We start from the raw sequence: 12,724 nt of genomic DNA, 5'->3' as shown, positions 1-12,724 counted from the left end.
CTCTATCTCTCTTGTGGTATCTATCTCTTTCTTTATCCCTCGTGATCTCTCTGTCCTGCTGGAGAACTATAACTAGCCCTCAGCCTGTCTAGAGCTCAGCTCAATCCGTGGAGCGTTCCTTGCTATGCAGAGGGAGCTCCGCACTCTGCTGTGATCCAGCCTCCAGAGCACATACTCCTGGCTGAGGTGGGGCCAGTCTTGTGGAGATGTTCCCTCTGAGTTACTGGGCTTCTGGGCTTCTCCTTCATCACAGCTTGCTCTCAACACATCAGTCAGGAGACTCCAGCACACTGGCTAAGCACAGCTCATGTCTGCAGAATTGATAATGCTGTGCTGTTAAGGCTACTGTCAAGAAAACTAGTATTGTTTTTAAAATATTAAAACTTTTCTTGATAAAAATGCTTCCTAAATGCTTGACACCAAATTATGGCAAAAAATTTAATACGGTAACACAAAAGCATTATAAGTGATAAGGAAAGGACAAAAGAGTTAAGAGTATTGGAAAGATCAAACATATTTTTTTCATAAAGAAGTTCCTCAATAAATGAGGTTGAAAGGGAACTGAGTCAGCACTGAATGAGCCAAGGCTGTTTCGACACCCAGGCCCTGATCCAGGGCGGAAGACTGCTGCTAACTAACTATTCTAGTTTGGTTGATGTTTTGATGTTGCCCTAACATCAATGGTTATGGGCAGCAGTGATCAACTTTTGTTTCTGTGTTTATTTATTTTTTTTACTAAAAAGAAGGGATAAAGCAAAAATCGATCAGTCATTAAATACAAATAACGTTTTTTGGAGATTTAAAACTATAATTGTAAAAAAAATCCCAATAGAAAGAATTCCTGCAAAAGTGCTGACAAATGTGATTGAACAAAAAAAATCAGCAGTTGCAGGAAGTGAAAATAAAAGCTTCAACTTTTCCTCTGCCGTCTTACACAACGTCCGAAACCCTGGCAGAGAACACAAGGTACGTTCAAACAATATCCAACACATTCAACCAAGGGACTTGAACGCCTGTTAGGCTCCTGAGATTAATGTTTTAACTACTTGCAAAGTGTTGACTTGGACATAATAGTATTAAATATACCATTTTCAATTTCCAAAAAGTTTAATTAGTGTGTTTAATTTGTACCAGATGAAGCGTCTACTCACAGTGGTGCTGCTGACCGTGTGTGCTGCAGCACCTGAAGGTAGGCTCATCGTTTTACCTTACTGCTTCCTTATTCCAACATGCAGACATTCTTCAACACTTAGTCATCGGATGGCCCTCGGGTGTGTGAATTTGCGGTGTACAATAACAAAATGCTAATTGAAGTGAGGGTTAAATCTTGTGCATTAACTCCAAACTAACTTGCTACTCTGTTGCTCAAGAAGTGTATCAAAAATAAATTTGAGTATGGAACGAGATTTTATGCTTTTCTTTTCAGATCTCACCGGCAAAATGTTCACCTTTCCACAGGAGACTAAAACGGACCATGTAAAGCTGATCACACCAAGAGAAGAATTCAAAGCCATTACTGTCTGTCTCAGGTAGAATAATAATAATAATTATAATAATAGCAATTACAATTGGGTGCCTTGCACTTTGCTTGGCCCCCTAATAATAATAATAATAAGAAGAAGAATGAGAAGAAGAATGATGAGATAATGATAAGAATTTTATGGAATATATATTTTTTATGTTTCATTTTATTTCCATTATTATATCCATCATATTTGATGCCATTGTCGTGCTCCTCTTAAGGTCCTTCACAGACCTCAGCAGAAACCACGGCCTGTTCTCTCTGGCAACTCCCACCTTCGCCAATGCCTTCCTGATCTTTAAGAAGAGTGCCTCAGATCAGATAGAGATAAACATCAGGAATAAAGGCATAAGCTTGTTCGGACAGGAATACAAGCTGAACACCTGGCAGTCTGTCTGTGCGTCCTGGGATGGAGCTAATGGCCTGGTACAGATTTGGATCGATGGAAAGCCTAGTGCCAGAAGATACTGTTCTGACGGAACCATAACGGGACACGCTTTGATCATGTTAGGACAGGTAATTGCAATCAATTACCTGTCCAAACATTTTTTTTATGTTTTAGATGTTACATACATTAGAGAGTGAATCCATGTTGATATTGACTTTCTTTTTCTGTATTCATCTTTCCCTACAGGAGCAGGATTCCCACGGCGGCGGATTTGACCCTCAACAGACCTTTGTCGGCATGACAACGGATGTCCATATGTGGGACTTTGTCCTCTCTCCCTGTGAGATCCAGCGGTTTGTGGATGACCTTAACTTCTCCCCAGGCAATGTGATTAACTGGAGAGCCCTTGAGTACCAGATTGTAGGGAAAATAATTGTGGAAAACAAACAGGGCGCGTGTTCATGTCTAATTAAAAAGAAGGTGTCTAATATGTTTGGTCAGTCCTGTCAGGCTTGAGGGATATTAACCAAACGTGTCGGCAATCAATGTAAAATGATTGTTCATGACATGATATTGATATAAATAAAGGTGTGAATGCCTCTGCTAAATGTGCTCTGTTGGCTGTTTCTTGCTGCTTCCTCATTTGTTAAACATGACATTAAACTGTTCAGCCACCAAGGCTGCAGAGTTCGGAATGGAAATACGAAATGTTAACAAACTGACACTGATTAGGAAAAACTAAAAATACAGACCTCATAAACTATACAATTGATTGGTTTTGAGACTGTTATGGTGGAATTAAAACAATGCCTTTTTAGAAAACAGCATTTACTTGCTTTTAGGCCATGTTCTGAGGGTGATTTTCCCAAAACAGTGTTTTTTTTATCCAGTAAAAATATATTAGATATCTAGGCAAGGACTGTCAGAAAAGCAGGTAAGCTGGACAAGCCAAAAGGCTGATGGATTTAAAAGGTGTGTACACCCATGGGTGTGATAAAAGTGTTATATTCTGCATTTTGAAGACTTGTCAAGGACTTTGTGATCTTTTATAAAACACAGTATTTCAGGATCTGAGCAAGGCGTAATAATGTGAACAGCCAACATACCTTAGGGCTTTTCCTTGCCACATCTTGTTTCTGTAAAAGTTTTTACACCGCCAAATATTCCCGTCTTATGCAAGCCTTTGTCCTGGCATGGTCCGCGCGTTTACACTGACTAAGGTAGATTACCGGCTTGAGTTGGCACACCAATTTACCCTCCTGGACCCCTCACATATTGGCGGTTTCTTTTTTTATGTAAATGCGATTAGAGGTGTTGGTGGGTTGCCTCTACAACAGAGACAACGCAGCAATATCAACATAAGTAGTTCTAACTGGAGAGACAGTGAAATCGGTGAGATGCTGATCATCATGGGAGAGAAGATGATGCAGTCGCATTTAAGGAAGACGGGGAAAGATGGTGCCATCTACGAGAAAGACGCAGGAAATTTCCTTACAAGACTTTTGTCGGGATAAAAAACAAGTGTTCAGCAAAATAAAGAATATTTTGAGGTTTTTGCACTTGTAAATAGTTAGTCGCGTTTGTAGCCTACACTCAGATGTACTCATTCTTGCATGCAAAATAAAAAAAATCGTAGTTCTAATAAAAAGAGGTCTACTCTCCGTGCGTAGCCCCGCCTTCTCCAGTGAACCAAGAAAGACGGCTCCATGACGACGGGGGATTTAACCCCCTCGGTTTTACACAGGCAAGGCAGTGTAAATACCGGGCGTGCCAATCCAGCTTGGCAGTGTAAAAATGCCTTGTAGGTAGCTTTCACACATGCAATTACACGTGCTCCCAAGCATTGGTGTTGCCATAGTCCTTATCATGTGATGCAAACAATATGCTGGTTATCTCTTTCTGCTTTAAAAGCCCAGCCAGAAAGCTACTGGCGACTTCCAACAGCACACTTAGCTAAAATATTTGAACTTTTTTTTAATATAGATTTGACCCTCCGTCCATAATACACTGAAGAGAAACAGTTCCAAGCACAATGTTTTCTTGACAAATTAAGTCCACATTCTGTGATTGAGGCCCAACATTATTTGGACTATACCCAGTGTCTGTGCTGCCACAGTGGTGTACTAGTTCAAAGATGCAGACCTACGGGGCCAACTGTATGCACAGAAGCAGGCCATGTGTCCTGGCTGAGCGCAGATATTTCCGATAGTGTTACATTAAACATCATAGTGGTTTGTGAAAGCCCATCTCCAGGTGTAGCAGTGGCTGCCTTACGCCTGGTTCCAGTCTTTCCCTGTGAAACTGTCAAGCGAGAGACAGCTCTTCAACTTGCTGTGAATTTGGTTATTCGTTCATTTTCATAGTTCCAATGTTATCTATTGTAAATTGTTTGTCCATGACAATTATTGTGCCCCCTAGTGGTATGAAATTGGCCATCACCTGTTTTTCTAAATTTTCATTTACATAAAGTGTAGGATCTGAACTCCCTTCCCTTAGCCTCTCAATCAAATGGTCTCAGCAAGATGTACACATCATGTATGTCCTTGCATTCAATCCCCTCTTCTAGTTTTTATATTTTACCCTATATATATTGAATTGATTAATTGTACTACTGTAATAATCTGCTTCATTCTAAAACTAAGTTAAAATAAATAATTCAGATCAGTCCCTGCATTAAAGAATTCAGCTTAAAAAAGTGTCAAAATACACCTATTCATTCACCAGTCCCAAAATAAAAACATGTATTCATTCCAGTCCATTAAATGTTCAAACTGTCCAAGTCCAAACATATATAACTTTAAAAACATCTTAGGAAATGCCCAAAAACGATTTTTCTGTAGCTCCACAGGGAGCCACTGCACTCATGTGGCATGTTACATGACCGCCAGAGTTAGAGGACTCCTTCAGGTATCCCATCAGGTTTACCCTAGAAGGAATTGTTAATATTAAAACATTATATTTAGATGTGCTACATTTTGCAGGGTTAAACTACATTCAGTCAAACCACATTTTCATCTATCGCAGCGTTAAACTAGCTGTTCAGAACGACCCTTGAGGGCTATTAAACTGACATTGTGTCCACCAGATCTGACCATAATTTATATCAGTATTGGGCAAAAGCAGCAGGGACCAAAATGGTTAAACAGCGCGTAACGAGATTCAATTAGAATTGGTCAGAATTTGTAACAGATTTTACACTTTTTCGCAAGAAGCAAAAGTGACATTCAATACCAAAACGTACGTTTGTACAAACCCAGCCATAATCCAAGCTCGGTAAAATCCACCTGGTCTCGCAATGCTTCTGGCAATCTCTTCCTTACACTGCAAGACTTAACTTTTTGTTGTTTATTTCCTTAACGCAGTGTTGATCACCTGAAGTAGGGTTGCCTGTAAATGGCAGTTAATTTCGTTGTTCAGTTAAAGTTATGCGACTTTACTTTTTGTACTTTTATTTGACGAGCACCACTCTCACCTCACTTATTTTGTTACTTCCTGTTATCGAAGACGCTAGACTTCCTGCTCCCATCTCGGCAAAAACCACATGCTCACGATGCTACAGAGTTGGTAAAACATGCAAACAAACTATTTACATGTCGTATCCTGTGTTAAAACTTGTCAAAGGTTATTTAATTGTGGTTTGCTCCGTGTTTGTGTGTCATTGTATTTCTCGTGTAAGGACTGTTACCGCGAGGTGTGTGTGTGAGGAAGACGCGCTGCTATTAGGCTGAGCTCAAACTTAGCGCCCTTGGAAGCAGAAGGAGGTAGTAGGAGACTAATGGTGTGTTCATTGTATAAAGAGTGGTTCATTTATTTAAAACTGAGAGAAACTGTCATTATTTTACTTGAATAAGAGCTGCAACTCATAGCGGTTTAAAAACGGTAGTTTCATGTAAAATTCATTGCATAAGTTTACTAAAAATGTATTTGTTTAAGTTTAAAATGTGAACATTATTTCTATGTATTATTTACTGAAATCTGGTACTATGGCATTTGTATTTCACACAGGCGCAAGCTTTGAGTCACGTGATTATTGTCAGTGTTCTGTCGCGCATTCGTTTTGAAACTCCCTGACAGTCAAAGGTCTGAAATCGTTGATCTGCAAAAAGGAAAAGAAACGCGTTCCTGGGGGCGGGACCATTTGGCTCTAAACCTATTGGTTGCTCTCTGCTGACGTACATTCCAATCACGTGTGCCGTTGACCGGGCTGTGCGTGATTGACAGTGCTCTGCCGATGACAAGAATAACAAGCGACCTGCGCGGTTGATTTTGTTTTCCATTTTCTGGAACCATGGTTGGGTACGGAAACCGTAAAGGGACACCGGGGAAAATAAATAAAAAATGAATGTTTCTCGTGAGCACGAGAAAGTAACTAGTGAGCACGAGAAAGTATCTCATGAGCACGGGGAACTATCGTGCGCATATCACTGGCAGTGTGTGACATTTTTGAAACTTGTGTTGTGTTGGTGCTAATGATGAAGATAAAATAGAACACAAAATCATGTTTGCAGATGTTTTAATTTTTTTTTCAGGCTATAATCTCTTTTTTCAGTGTTTCAAAACCGGGGTTTTTGGGTTTGAATTATGGCAGGATACTGGCTCCATAGGGGGGTGGCCCTGAGCAGCTCAGGGCCATGGTATCATGTGCTAGTGTTTATAGTGGATGTATGCAATGGCTCGGATTCATAATATCCGGAGGCGCACACACAGCTAATATCAGCCTCCGGATGATATTAGGAATCTCAAATGACTGCGTCGGGTTCTCCGATGTCTCTGGTTCTTCCACTTCCACGTCAATCTGAAGTGCAGACTGTGAGTGGCGACATGGAGGAGAAAGGGATTGTTGCCGTTTGCGGACTTCAGGTACTTCCACAATGAGACTCGTAGTGGGGGTTATCTTGGCCATGGTTCAGAAGGAATTGGGGGAAAGGAACTTTGGCTTTTACTCCCTGAAGTCCAGATTGAACCGCGACATGGAGGAGAAAGGGATTGTTGCCTGGGATTGGCTCCTGCCTCCTGCTCAAGTAATATAAACAAATAAATAAATATGTCTGCCTGAACCCGAAAATGGCATAGAGGATAACATAGGACGCATTGCACAACTTGTTTCCTTTGACAACTTATTTTGTTAATTTTCCAAGTTTTTCAAAAATGCTTGAGAGTTCAGAAGGTTGTCGTCAGGTTGCAAGGTTGTAAACCTTTCAATAAAACAAATAGGAAGAAAAAATAAAGTAAATATACAGTATTAACATAGTCAAAATAATGAGCAACTATTATTCCATCACATTTGACACCTTTTATCTCCCAACAATTCAAAATAATCGAACATACCAAAATAAGATGTAATCATGTACAACCCAATACCGTCACATGTGGTCATCTTTACATTGATGCGCATCCTGTTTAGTTTGTTTGGTCCTTTTTCTCTCCCATTCAACATACCTCAAACAAATTCTGCGCACCCGGAAGCGTGAATCAATTAAAAAGCCGTCACTTCACGTGACCTCCACTGCTCAGTGCTGCCCTCTGGTGGAATATTTCAAAATTACTTGAATGTATTAAATTAGTTTTGATTCCTAGCTTTTGACGTCTGTTCTTACACCTCCCACTTGAGCTCCTGGTTACTGAACCCAAGAAGGTCAAATCAGTCTTCAACTTCCTGGCTGTTCTTCAACAGGAAGTAGGATGACTAGATGTCTGATATCCCTATGAACAATTGTGGCAGGGATCTTACTGGAGAGTTTCTGGGTACATTTACTGTCTGGCCCCTTCTTTGAATGAGCATCATGACTGGGAAAGGGTAGCTGGGAAAGGTTCTTACATTTACATCTCTCACAATGCCTTTCCCGTCAGCATTGACACTGACTACTCTGGCCAACTTGTGATGACCTCTCAGGGCATTTTGGTCAGCCAGCCAGACCAACTCTCTCTACTGCAACATTTCGCTCCCTGGTGTGGCACTTGCTTCTCAAAAACAGATTAGGACCAACCAACTGGCACCACTTCTTCCAGAATCTGCTGACCTTTGTTTGAATACTTTTGAGTTTCTTGTAAGGGTAGCCTTCAAAGTGGTAATCCCCCGGCTCCCCTCTTGCACTGGCCCGCCCAAGTAAGAGAGAGTTTGGACTGATGTACTCAACACAGTCTTCCAACAAATGTCTGGAATTCCCCCGATGTGAAACTCTCCATCAAGGTTGTGGTGGGCCTGCTTCACTATTCAGACAGCTGCCTCTGCTGCTCCATTCCTGGTGGTAGAGTCTGCAGGGTGGATCTTCCAAGAACATTCTGTTCCATGCTTGGCTGCTTCCTTTTCAAGATCAGGCTTGTTCAGTTCTTTCAAAAATCTGTAAAGCTTCTCGAGAGCAGGTTTGACCCCCGCAAAAAGTTTGTGCCCGGATCTGATCACAGTTTCCTGGGGTGGCCCCTCAGTAAAGTGAATCTCTGATAGGCCAGTAGGAATCCTTCGGACGTGTGTATGGCTCTTGAAGCCATGCAGCAGAAGACAATCCCCAGTACTATGAGTTTGACTGTTGACTCTTCTTTACTTCATCTCTCACCTCGCAAGGGCCGAACAGGTCCACGGTTGTAAACTCAAATGGCGCAGCTGGGCCTGTTCACTCAGGTGGAAGCTCACTCATGATCTCTTGACACTTTCATGCTCTGCTTTTTTCTGCAGCCCACACAGCTGTCTACTACTTTCCTGTCAGGCCTTCTGTCTTTTATCATCCAGGCCTTTCTCATCACCTTGAGAAGGGTTCGTCCTACCCCCTCGTGGTTTACATTGTGGGCCTCTTGTGCCAGCAATGCAGACACCCATGCATCATATGGCAAAACTGGCACTGCAGTCTTGTATTCATTGAACATCTGAATCCTGCCGCCACAAACTTAAGAGTCCAGAGTCCACATCTCTGTATACTGCTAATCTGCTTAGAGTAGTGACTGGGAAAGGGACACCTTCCTAAGCGGCGAGAAAGACCCCTGAGCGCATCTTCACGCTCTCTCACTGTCAGCACAACTTCCTTGGCCTTCTCCTTGAGTAACCTCGCCTCCCACTTTGCTTGTCTTCTGGCCTGGCTCCTCATTTGTTGGCAGCTTGCCCCACCCAGGCAATTATCCTGACCAGTCTGGACAGGCTACTGAACTTTCTCACATCCAAAAGATTATTTATTACCCAGTTAGCGGGTCTCCTCCTTTCGACGAGAGTTGGGTTAGCTATGGTTTCTTCACCTTCTTTCTCTCTTTTCCATTCAGCCTTCAGGCTGCGCTGTGATGTCTGTAAGGTTTCTCCACGGCTTCTCCTTGCTTGAGCTCTGGTCAATGGTGTGGAGAATGCTTTTCTCTCAAGGTTGTTTACACTCTGCCTGGCAAGTGCTGCAACCTCTTTGGCCCTTCCCCCACTGGCAACTTCAAGAACCCCCGTCCATTCTGCCATGTGGAATCCTCCCTCAGATTTTCAGGAGTGCCCCCTTTTTGGATGATATCAGCAATGTTTAGATCTCCAGGTATCGACCACCAGTCTTCCACTTGCCCAGCCTTCTGGATCTCGCCGACTCTATTTGCGAAGAAGCTCTGATACCCATAGCTTTCTCTTTGAATGGCCCCCAGGACTGTTTGACTGTCACCTAGATGAAACCATCGCAACAGCTGAATGGCTTCTTCTCTGAGGCCCTCCGAGAGTGGTTTATCCCAGGTTTCTCGGGTCAGTTTCCCACCCCATCTCCTGGAATGCTTTCCTGACAATGATGCCTCCTTTCTGTTTGGCAGATGTTACTAAGCCAACTTGGTAGTAAAATCCAGCTACTTGGCTCTAGTCAGCGGGTTAGGCGTCTCAGGTCTCACTTCCTCTTACAAAAACTTGTACATGCCTTTATCACTAGTAAGCTTGATTACTGCAATGGTCTCCTTACAGGTCTCCCAAAAAAACCTCAAAGGAAACTTCAGCTTGTTAAGAATGCTGCTGCTAGAGTTCTAACAAAGACCAACAAGTTTGAACATATTACACCAATTCTTAAATTGTTACATTGGCTTCCTGTAGGTCAGAGAATTGATTTTAAAATCATGTTGCTAACCTATAAACCCCTACATGGTTTAGGGCCAAAATATTTAACTGATATGATTCCACTACATAAGCCTTCTAGACAACTAAGATCTTCTAAGACCAATCTCTTAATTATCCCCAGAGTAAACACGAAACAAGGGAAAGCAGGATTTAGTTACTGTGCAACAAATTGCTGGAATGAACTCCCTGAGAGACTTGCCCCAACTCTGACCACTTTTAAAACAAGACTGAAGACTTTTGTTTGCTTTAGCTTTCTGCTTAATCTTAAATACATTGGTTTTATAAAAAAATAAATAAAAAAATGTACCTTTATTTTCTAACTTTGCCTTTATTTTCTATTATATATTTTTTGCATATGTTTTCTTTTCCATTAATTCATTTTGAATTCATTTTATTGTATGACAATGTTTATATGTGAAGCACTTTGAGTCTGCCTTGTGTATGAAAAGTGCTATATAAATAAAGTTGCCTTGCCTTGCCTTTGAGAAGATCCTTGCCTACCCTTATCATACTTTTCCTTTTTGAAAAGTTGATTGAGGCCAACATATACAGCTTGTCTTCCTCCCACTGGTATCCCATGCCCAGGGCTTTGTTATCTTCATCCTTCATTTGGTTTTGAAGGATTTAGGTCTGACCTTTCTCCACTGCTTCTCCTGAACTCAGAATATAATTACTAAACTAACTACTAAGAATATAATTACTTTTCCCATAAAAGGAACTGTATACATTCTCCCTGTATTTTAAGATACATCCCTTCCTCTCTCTAACTGAGAAAGGTTAAGAAAGTTCACATTTGCATTCCCACTGGAGCCACTATGTCTGACACCAAGGCCAGGCCAATCAACTGACTTTTTGTTATGTAGATTCCTTTAACCATGCTTGCAGACTTGCAGACATGTCCACTTCTCCCATAGTGTATTGCAGTTAACTTGGCATTTCCCGCCAATGCTAAACTCTCCACTATGGTCACTCCCACTTACCTGTGTATTCCCTACCCAGAATGCAAACGTTTCTCTATAAGAATCTTAATCACCCATTGGGCCCTATTTTAACAGTCTGAAACGCAAGTGCCAAGCGCAAAAGACAAGCGCAAGTAGCTTTGTGGGTGGTTCTATGGCGATGTCGCTAGTTTACCGGTGCAAAAAATGACTCTTGCGCCCGGCGCAAATCTAAAAAGGGTTGATCTGAAGTAGCCTAATTACCCATAGGTGTGGTTCGGGCGTAACGTGCAACAAACCAATGAGACTGCCAGCTCCCATCCCCTTTAAGAGCGCATTTGAATCTGACGAGTTGATATTTTGAGTCAAGTTGATATTTGTTCCTAATATGCGTATGCACATAATATATGTGTCCCCCCGTTAATATACATTGCCATGGACTGTATTATGCGTTACGTGTTTAGTTTGCGTGTGTTCAAACAGATGGACGCACACACGCGCCCACATTCATTAATTATTTTATACATACACACACGTGCGCCCGCATTCATTCATTCTTTTTAACATTCACTCGCGGTAAAACAATGTTTTCTCACGATCAAATACTCATCAATCCTAAAAGTTATGGGCATGTACACAATGTCTGTGTCAAGAAAATATGTTTGCTGTACGGTGTTTGCAGATGCATTGATTTAAAAGTACAACTTATTACCGCTGTATCAGCTGTTCTTTCCCAAATAATTTACAGAGAATGTGTGGCTAGGTAGATTAGAGAAGCAAAGTGTATGCGCGAGGTGCACAAGCAACATTATGCATGCGCCCTTAAAATAGCACCTGATCAACACGCCACTGACTTTAAACCAGGTATTTCCTGGTTTGTGGCTTCTGTGGTTTCTGAAACTGCAAAATAGCACCAGGAAACAATTGCGCCAGAACACACCTCCTCCTTTCGCCGAACTGCCCCTTGGGGCGCAAGATCATTCCCTAATTTACCGACGCGTGGCGCAGGAGGGAAAAGAACGCTCTGCGCCAGTTGCAAACTAGCAACGACACATGTGCCAGTGATTAAGTCAATTGCGCCGGATGCAAGATAGGGCCCATTGCCTCACTGAATGTATCCTTGCTAACTTTTCTGCTTGTACTTTCCCATGATCATGCTCTTATATTAAATCAAATATTTTGCTGGCAAACGTGTTCTAAAATATAAATAAGTTTCCCTTCATCAAATGGCGTTGACGGCAGGATCCCAATATGAGATCATCAGATTGGTAAGTTATGTTTTTTTCAAAATTTCTATCTTGCCATTCTGACCCTCTGACGGGATCCGGAATTTGGAATATAGATGAACACATGCGAATAGTAACTGACCCGTACCTTTGAACGTAGTTAGTACAAAAACAAATACTCAGCTCTCTTCTTAATGTGACGTATGCACGGGTGTTGGCAGAGGTTAATGACACCCTTGGACTGCAACGTTTTGAGTTTCCTATGAGTAGATGTCCTGTACCATTGGAGATTCTTTTGTATTGACTCTACTCGCTAAAATAGGACTCTCATTAAGGGTCATAATCCCTCCAGAGAACTTTGTACATTAAAAGGAGGGGGGTAGTGTCATAATTGCACTAGTCACTAGGTATGATGAATGTAAACAAGTGGTTTATTTAATATAAGGGTGATGATGGCGCCCTCGGGAAGAGCGATCTAAAAGCATGAGGTTTCATTTAAATTCTTATTTAGGCAGAGGCTCCGTCTGATATTTTATGCTGAAATATCCAAGAATCATCTCTACGAATCAATGATCTGTACTACGTATGCATCAA

General features: G+C 41.6%; 1 protein-coding gene across 1 annotated transcript; it reads left to right on the top strand.

Moving 5' to 3' along the window:
• Positions 1-904: 904 nt before the first annotated feature.
• On the top strand, positions 905-2,518 carry LOC307071038 (serum amyloid P-component-like). Its single transcript, XM_079729900.1, has 5 exons — positions 905-966; positions 1,135-1,189; positions 1,427-1,529; positions 1,744-2,038; positions 2,157-2,518. The coding sequence occupies exons 2-5, from the start codon at positions 1,135-1,137 to the stop codon at positions 2,424-2,426; spliced, it is 723 nt and encodes a 240-aa protein (XP_079586026.1). The 5' UTR covers positions 905-966; the 3' UTR covers positions 2,427-2,518.
• Positions 2,519-12,724: the final 10,206 nt, after the last annotated feature.

This window comes from Pollachius pollachius (genome assembly GCF_949987615.1).
Source record: "Pollachius pollachius genome assembly, chromosome: 1".
In the NCBI taxonomy this organism is placed as follows: domain Eukaryota; kingdom Metazoa; phylum Chordata; class Actinopteri; order Gadiformes; family Gadidae; genus Pollachius; species Pollachius pollachius.
This window is presented reverse-complemented; position numbering and strand designations above follow the sequence as displayed.

Excerpts from the sequence above, each read along its gene's own strand:
- LOC307071038 (XM_079729900.1), top strand. The coding sequence starts at position 1,135 with ATGAAGCGTCTACTCACAGTGGTGCTGCTGACCGTGTGTGCTGCAGCA. Across the intron at positions 1,190-1,426 it reads GTGTGCTGCAGCACCTGAAG|ATCTCACCGGCAAAATGTTC; the intron begins GTAGGCTCATCG and ends TTTTCTTTTCAG. Across the intron at positions 1,530-1,743 it reads GCCATTACTGTCTGTCTCAG|GTCCTTCACAGACCTCAGCA; the intron begins GTAGAATAATAA and ends GCTCCTCTTAAG.